The 9,141-nt window shown below is 35.1% G+C and overlaps 1 protein-coding gene across 1 annotated transcript; it reads right to left on the bottom strand.

Annotated features, from left to right (window-relative positions):
• Window positions 1–2,282: 2,282 nt before the first annotated feature.
• si:dkey-245f22.3 (uncharacterized protein LOC492819 homolog) lies at window positions 2,283–6,981 on the bottom strand. The gene is made up of 3 exons (XM_051672907.1): window positions 6,861–6,981; window positions 6,330–6,557; window positions 2,283–2,715 (listed from the first exon to the last, which is right to left on the bottom strand). The coding sequence occupies exons 1-3, from the start codon at window positions 6,979–6,981 to the stop codon at window positions 2,402–2,404; spliced, it is 663 nt and encodes a 220-aa protein (XP_051528867.1). The 3' UTR covers window positions 2,283–2,401.
• Between the last annotated feature and the right edge of the window lie 2,160 nt (window positions 6,982–9,141).

Here is a 9,141-nt window from a genome sequence, read left to right as displayed (position 1 = left end):
TCATGAGCATGCTTGCCTTTTTAAAAAAATCTCTTTTTTCATATTTTCATCAAGATAACCATAGGTCTGTACAACTCAATTATAATTGTTTATTAAAACAAATCTCTTGTTTTACCATGATGACATGTATATCTTCTCTATGTGGGTATGAATTTTATTTTTGTTAAATCTCAACAATCTTCACAATCTCCACAAGCACAGAGTTCTTGTACATGTACCTTATTTTATCTCAGCATTAAAAAATGTTCCAGAGGTAATCACAATGAATGCAGTTACCCCAGAAATGTAAATAGATCATTCTAGAATAGATTGTGAGATACGTTGAATTAATTCAATTAAACACTTTTTCACTCAAAATCCATGATAGTAACTACATCACAATGAAAACAATTTACAGAAGTAATTTATAATTTAATAAATACATTTTCAAAGGGGATATGAGTTTTGGCTTTGACAATTTACTGGTAGTTTTACAAATTATATTTATTTTCTGGAAGTGTTAAGAGCTGGAACATACCTCTTCATATTTTTATATTTTCTGGTTCGCATGATATAATAGTATATGGGTTGATGATATTTTCAAGCTGTTTCAGTTGTGACATGCAACAACTACTCTTAACACTATTTTAAACATGTTTTTTTGTGTGTCAAATTCATCAATAATTATAAAACATGCAGTTTTTATGACTACATGGAATATTTCTTATCCTTTAACAAATTCATTTGTCACACTGCAGGGCAGGCACGTGCAGAGGTGGTGGCTCTCTAGGGGCTCGAGCCCCAACCCTTTTGCTGAGGTGCCCCTTCAATGGAGCAGTGGCGTAGCCACAGGTGTTCCAGGGTGTGCAGATGTTACCCAAAATGAAAGCTTGTACATCCAACTGAAATTATATTTTTTACGCTTGATAATAGTATGTAGAGGTGTAAAAATGCATCAGTGTGCTGAAACTTTGATTAGCATTGATTACGGAATTTAATAATCAATTATAATGACTTTAATAATACTCAGTGTGTTACAGATGCCGTTTCTGATTACACAGACTCTCGCAACAGACGTGTGACGCGTGACTGAGGAAACAAATACACACTTTAAGAAAGTTTAGTTCAGATTTCTGCCTCGTTCATAATTGTGCTCATCTATGTAAACAAAATAAGATAATTGTTGTTCTTTTCTTTCCCAATTATGATATATATGCATTTTGTGGAATAATTGGAGAATACATTTGGAAAGGTAGGCAATACTCGACTTCCCCTTTACTCGCAATCATTATTTGTCCTTAACGTATTACACGCCATTAAGTTTTTGATTCTGTGAGCCTGCTTGGGTTAAAGATCAGACTTATCTGCCTGTACAGATGACAGATTTAAATTATTGGTTCAATAAATGTTCTCATGATGATATGCAAATATATTACGCATAATCAGCAGTGTACTTACCGTCTGTGTGTGTTAGTCTGCATAACGTCAGACATGATATTATCCTTAATTCTTATTGGCTCAATAATTACGTAACAACAGTATTTTTATTTTTTCCATTATGAACCAAAACCTCCCTGTACTCCATAAGTACAAAGAATGTTTGGGAAAATGTTTGAATCTTCTTAAAAGTTTTTGTTCAACACAATGCATTACACATTTATTTCTGATCCACAGTAGTTTGTGAATCAGTGAATGTAATCTAAATTTAGGTAGGGTTTATTTTTTTTATTTTTTTGGTCAGTTTTCTTGTACAAATTATCCCGCCATTTATATTTTTGCCTTTTGTATATTTTGGAAAATAATTATGAATACAAAATAATTTAATCGAAGTTTATTACTAATTATTAAGCCTAATATTTTGATACATTAAAAGGCTTACCTACTCCATTGAAAAAGTGTCATTAATTTGTTTAGTTAAGCATTAAAACATAACACAGGTCTTAAAAAAAAAATTTATTCCAAAAAATAAATTGAGGATGCGCGCACACACCCACCAAGTCCGAGGGACTATTTTGAAGCGACTGCCCCTCAAAAAGGTTTAGAGCCCCTGCCCCACAAAACATCTGTGCACATCCCTGCTGCAGGGCTGTTTAATGATGAAGATAAAAAGGTGATGAATGGTGACCAGTTACTGGTCCAAAAAAAAAGAAAAGAAAAAAAAACTTGTTGTTTTGAACTTCAAAATCTTGTTGAATGTTGAATAAAAACAGTTTGATGGAAATAACAAAGTTATGTTAACTATATGCTTAACTTTATGTTAACTAAGTTTTTCATTTAAAAATGCAGTATCAAATGCAGGCGTGCAGTATCACAGACACGATCAACCAACAGATTTACATGCATGTTGTGAAATCAGAACATTACATTTGCTAACATTCCAACTTTATCTGATTTTCATGACTAGTATATTAATCACAAGCAGTTAATGAAACATTAGCTGAGAGAGTTCCATGCCGAGTTCCAGACACTCAGTGGTCTGTAGACAGAGATCGCAAATGGAGCAGTCAAATGCGCCTCTTCCACAACTACAACCGCATGCCTCCACATAATCAGTGCAGCTGCAACATGGACAAAATTCCATAAAGTCCTCCAAAGAGGAAGGGTCACAACAGCATGCTTTAGAGCAGAGAGATGAACAAATTGAGGCCATACAGTATTGACATCCATCTCCAACAGCTAGCATGCAATCCCAAAACTTGCAGAACAAACAGGCCAACAGAAGGGTTGCACACAGGTCTAGGAATGTGAGGAAACAATGAGAATGGGAAGAATATGTGGAATTAATGGCTGAAAAAATGTGATGAGCTTGTGAAGAAGTCAATGACAAAAATTGTTATGTGGTTAGCAAGAAAAAGACAAGTATGGTGACACTCTTGGTTTAAAAGGTTTTCAAAGCATCAACAAATAAAACTAGCCTCATAGAATCACGTTATAATACCTACATTTTTGCAACATGATTTTTACATGGCTCGTAAGTATCACGTCAGTTCCCTGGTGAACTTAACACTAGAGGCGCTACAACAACAAAGACTTTTATTCACTTTCACACAAACCACAAGTGAAATGGCAGATTCTCAGTTCATAAACGTACTTTTTGCCCTGTTTCTCACACAATGTTATCGTATTACATCTAAACACTTTTACTATGCTGCATGACTTGTAAGGCGATATGTACATATGCTTGCATTAAATAACCAACTGCATTTACAAGCTTGTTTGAGTGTGATCAAACTGTACGGTTGCTCAGCAAATAGGGCATTGCACTCGTGATGCAAACAACCAGGGTACGAGTCCAGAAGAGCATGCAAGTCGACACATGAGCCAAAAGTGTCATAAAAACACCATAAAATTATGTGATTCCTTTAGTAATTGATTTTGTAATCTCACATTTGCTTTTTATGACATTATCGGTTCAGTTTAGGTTTAAGGTTTAGGGTAGAGAGGTAGGTTTTTCTATTTAACCTCCTGAGACCCTGCGTCCACATGCGTGGACATTATATTTTGGCCTCGCTATAGGCTCTGCGTAATTTTATTTTATTTAAATCGACTGATCTCAGTTCAGAAGACTCTAGGCTGTCATTAAAGGGTTAAACTTTTGAAGCACCGAGTCATGCGACAATTTAACATGGTGCCGATCTCAGCTGAGTTTATCTTTGGGAGAAACGGCAACAAAACTACATCTGGCAAGAAACCTAATTAAGATTTTACATTAAAACATGTTTGAGTCAAAAGAGTAGTCTTCATCTGATATGCCATTTTAAAAATATAATTGATTTATCACGAAACAGCACGCTTTTAAACACAATGACCACATACGTGGACTATTGGGTTCATTTTTCTTAAAATATCCTATATCACTGTGCATTATCACATTGAGAATCAATGGATGCATCCACAAACTGGAAAATGATGCTTTCAGAAGCTGTATACAGGTTTAGGATGAAAATAAGGTGCATTTCAAACTGTAACCCAGCACACTTGAGGTTAAGTAATTCCCTAATTAGGGAGCAAGGGAGCATCCTATAGCTTTCCTATTCAGCCATGTGCATTCACTCCTAAAATCTGGTCAGAGGTTCAGTTTCAGGCTGCAGATGATGTTTGGACCACTCAACATGTTTGGCAGACATGAGACAATGGTAATTAGTACATAGATTCAGAATTAATAATGTATCATTTTATTTTAACATGGTTGGCCATTACTTTGAATCAGAATTAATTATGCTAATTTCTGATGTCTGTAACGTCTCAAAATCATGAATAACCAACACTCCTGGAAGCATAATAAACAATCTGATTTTAAAAATCTGACTTTCTAACGCTTGGTATTATTTAAAATTTCACAAAGTCCCACTGTCCGCAAATGTGGACATCAATTTTTAGGAAAACTATTTGGTCTAAAAAAAATTATGTTGATTAATTTTCACTCGTTCCTCCTTTTCTTTAAAAAAAAAAACACAAATCGAGGTTAGAGTGAGGCACTTACGATGGAAGTGAATGACGGCAATTTTAAGAAATTTGAAGCTTATAATTTTATAAAAGCACTTACATTAAAACTCATGTATTATCTGAGCTCTTAGGTTGTTTAAATCGTCGTTTACCAGGATTACAGGGTTACGTCATCATGGCAGCGAAGTTGTAAATATGGATATAACTTTACACATAAAAGGTTAGTAAACGATTTTATCACACTAAATTCATGTTAACACACATATTGTTTAGAACTTGTGGTTATACTTTATGCTTGACTGTAACCCAGATTTTTGCTTTTTTAAAGAAAAGGAGGAATGAGTCAAAATTAATTTTTTGTGATAACATTATACCACAAATGCTGTCGATTATGCTTAACTTGTACTGAACCTGGAATATTTCGTAACTCGCTTTTAGCGCCACAAAGTTGACATTTTACCTTGGAACTGCCACGATACGTCTAATGAACCATGTAATGTCATTTTGCAAAAATGTCACCACAGTCACATAATATTTATGAGATCAGTCTGAAACAAACAGACTTTTTGTTTCCCGCAAAATTACCCGCAAGTTTCCCGCAAAATTACAATTCTTTCATTATTTAGTTATTTATAATTACTGTATTTATAGCAGAATGTGCATACTCTTTTCCAAACAATAACAGTGAATGGTGACTAAGATTTTCAGTGAATAAATATATTTCAATCAGTCTAATCACACAAAGCTATCATACACCGATCAGCCACAACATTAAAACCACCTGCCTAATATTGTGTAGGTCCCCCTCGTGCCACCAAAAGAGCGCCACATCTCAGAATAGCATTCTGAGATTATATACTTCTCACCACAATTGTACAGAGCGGTTATCTGAGTTACCGTAGACTTTATCAGTTCCAGAACAGTTACAGAAATACTCAAACCAGCCCATCTGGCACCAACAATCATGCCACGGTTCAAATCACTGAGATCACATTTTTTCCCCATACTGATGGTTGATGTGAACATTAACTCTAGCTCCTGACCCGTATCTGCATGATTTTATGCACTGCTGCCACACGATTGGCTGATTAGATAATCACATGGATAATTGTTGGTGCCAGATGGGCTGGTTTGAGTATTTCCGTAACTGCTGATCTCCTGGGATTTTCACACACAACAGTCTCTAGAATTTACTCAGAATGGTGGCAAAAACAAAAAACATTCAGTGAGCGGCAGTTCTGCGGACAGAAATGCCTTGTTGATGAGAGAGGTCAACAGAGAATGGCCAGGCTGGTCTGAGCTGACAAAGTCTATGGTAACTCAGATAACCACTCTGTAAAATTGTGGTAATAAGTATAGCATCTCAGTATGCTATTCTGAGATGCGGGTTGGCGCTGTTTTGGTGGCACGAGGGGGACCTACACAATATTAGGAAGGTGGTTTTCAGGTATGTCTTCAGAAGACTCAAAATAAAGGTCTAGTGCAAAAGTTGTGTGGACTACTTCTACTATGTTTTTAAGTTCTTTCTGGTCCCCCTTCTACTTTCATTGTATGGAAAAGAGCAGCGTGAACATTATACTAAACATCTTCTTTGGCCTTCCATGAAAGAAATAAACTAATACAGGTTTGGTACTATTTGAGGGTGAGTAAATGATGACATAATTTTCATTTATGGTTGAACTATCCCTTTAAAAGTCTATAAACCACTAATCTATATGTCACCAAAATATGTGGAGTGTGTATCGAGCTAAATATCTAAAATAAAAAATGACAAGGAGAACTCCTCTCAGTACCGCTAGCAAGGATTTCAGATGCATCTATAATGCATTAGATGTCATAAAAAATTAATCCCTCACTTCATTGAGTCAAATGTAATTTGAGGTGTTGGCAGAAACGTTGCTTACCTTCAGCAGGGGCATTTAGGCTTTGCTGACTTCTTGATATGGATGTGGAGGACCGGCTGATTTTGCGATGACGGTGTGTTGATCTGGCATTATAAGCAGTGGAATGTGAATCCTTGAGGTGTTTTGCAGGTAGCTGAGTGCAGACAGGAAGAGCATCACTGCCAGGAGGGTTTAGATCATCCTGGAATGGCTTTTGCGGATCTACTGGGACTTCTTTGATATGCGCAGCTAAATCTATGAAAAGGAGAAAAATACACATGTAGTTATGGGTGTTAGCTTAAAGAGTGAAAGATAATGATGACAACGGTTTCTTGATTTACCAAATGCCAGTGGTCTCGATGTGCCAAGAGGGGGAATAAGACAGGAGTGCTCCTTCCCAGAAATATCGTTGGTTGAAGACAGTTCAGTCTCCTTTAGACATGTTCTACTAGATTCCAAGTCTTTTTCGTCAAATGACTCTATAAAATAAAGCAATCATAGTATTATTACTTTTTATTTTCCTCGATACAAAAAAGAACAGAAAAGGCTTACCAGTTTGTTGCAAAGTTGATGTATTAAGAGTGCAATACATTTGTGGGTCATCTTCATGAAAACTTGACTTTGATCCTTTTGGTGACAGGCCACCATATTTATCCTCACAGTCACAATCCATCTTCCCAAACTCCCTTTCGACCTCACAGTATTCTCTACAACAAGATTGAATAAGTGTAAAGATGTAGAGTGAGAACGCCAGACCATTTGAACTCCTAACCATGTCATTAAATATTCAAACACAGGAAGCAAAGAGAATAGATGTGTCATATAGTCTCTGCCATATTTTAAATACTAATGGTAAAATACTGTATAGGGAGAAAACGGATTGAACACTTGACATGTTGATATATGACAGAACTATGAGTTAATTTATCTTTATCATTTATCTTTACTAATGGATGTGTTCATTATAAATATGTTATTGTATACGCACAAAGTATATGCAAAGTATTATATAAGCAAAAAATTAAAATTAAAATACAAAGCATAGCATAAAAAGTACTGATGAAGCAATAAGTGGCAGAGTCATTAATCTTTTATTAATCTCATTCCATTTGGCAAACAGATTGTGTTGGACAGACATAAGAGGCGCACAAGATGTAAAGAGGGCAACCTATTAGTCCAGTGTTTGCTTACCTTGAGTGTGAGAGATGCCAGGATAACTTCTTACCAAACAGCTCTCAAAATCCTGTTTTCTTTTTTTTTTTTTTTTTTTTTTTGTTTTTTTGGCCAAAATAATTAAACAAATAAATAACAGTTTGTGCTTATAGGATCTTAATTGACAGATAATAATTCTAAATTATTTAAATAGTATTAAAAACTAAATTAAATGTAAATACAACGATTATTTATGTAGCCTATTGAGCATAGGCTAATTTTCTCATAACAAAGAATTTAACATCACGACCTCACAATATAGGAAAGAGTGAATATGTTATTTTATTTTTTATTTCACCAAAGATAATTTGGAATATCTCATAAAGAACACAACTGACTGTGTCGTCATTATGTAAAAATATTAAACTTATAGGAGTTTCCTTTTATAGATATCAGTAGGTTATTAGTGATATAACAGTAATCGTAAACAAAATTGCGCTGTTTAAAGTCTAATAGACACATCTATTTCTACTTATAAAATTCCCAGCATGGATAGTTTATGTCATAGCATGGACAAAAATAAAATAAAATCTATCCTATTATTGTCTTTGATAAGTCAATCTTATGAAAATTCACTAACCTTTACTACCACATCCAACCCATCGTCCGTCAGCTCCCAGATTAACGATCTCGTGTGCTCTAGGTGCTCACAGTGTTGATAAGATGCACATGTACCATATCCCCCCACCCCCCACCGTTCATTTATTTACAATAAATAAAAATAAATTTAAAACATCCTAATAATAATGGGGTAATTATTTTATTAATATTAAGTATTAGTGCTATTTTGTATTATTATTGTCGTCGTTATTATTATTATTGTTATTAAAGTGAAACATTTATTATTATTAATTCTTCAGCTTCATCATATCACTATAAAAATTACGTTTGCGTAAAAGACCACAAAGATTTAAAGGAATATTACAGGTTCAATACAAGTTAAACTCAATCGACAGCATTTTAATGTTGCTTACCAAAAAAATAAAAAATAATAATAATAATATATATACATTTTTAACGTGTCTGTCTTTTTATTTTATTATTTTTATTATTTTTTTTTTTTAAATCCCCTTTTCTTCCAATTTGGAATGCCCAATTCCCACTACTTAGTAGGTCCTCGTGGTGGGGCGGTTACTCACCTCAATCCAGTTGTCTCCACTTCTGAGACAGTCAGTCCATGCATTGTATCACATGGCTCGTTGTGCATGACACCGTGGAGACTCACAGCATGTGGAGGCTCATGCTGCTCTCCGCGATCCACGCACAACTTACCACGCCACACTGAGAGTGAGAACCACTAATCGCGACCATGAGGAGGTTACCCCATGTGACTCTACCCTCCCTAGCAACCGGGCCAATTTGGTTGCTTAGGAGACCTGGCTGGAGTCACTCAACACGCCTTAGATTCGAACTTGCAACTCCAGGGATGGTAGTGTCCATCCTTTTCTTAAAAAAAACAGAAATGGAGGTTACAGTGAGGCACTTACAATGGAAGTGAATGGGGCCAATTTTTTTTAGGGTTTAAAGGAATATTCCGGGTTCAATACAAGTTAAGCTCAATCGACAGCATTTGTGGGATAATGTTTATTATAAATATATATATGTATATATATATATATAT

This window comes from Myxocyprinus asiaticus, chromosome 35 (assembly GCF_019703515.2).
Source record: "Myxocyprinus asiaticus isolate MX2 ecotype Aquarium Trade chromosome 35, UBuf_Myxa_2, whole genome shotgun sequence".
Classification (NCBI taxonomy): Eukaryota; Metazoa; Chordata; class Actinopteri; order Cypriniformes; family Catostomidae; genus Myxocyprinus; species Myxocyprinus asiaticus.
Note: the sequence above shows the minus strand (reverse complement) of the source record. Positions and strands in the feature narration are given on the sequence as shown.

Coding starts and splice junctions, on each gene's coding strand:
- si:dkey-245f22.3 (XM_051672907.1), bottom strand. CDS start 6,981: ATGGATTGTGACTGTGAGGATAAATATGGTGGCCTGTCACCAAAAGGA. Junction 6,558..6,860: donor ATCAACTTTGCAACAAACTG/GTAAGCCTTTTC, acceptor TCATAGATTTAG/CTGCGCATATCAAAGAAGTC. Junction 2,716..6,329: donor CCTAAATGCCCCTGCTGAAG/GTAAGCAACGTT, acceptor TCACATTCCTAG/ACCTGTGTGCAACCCTTCTG.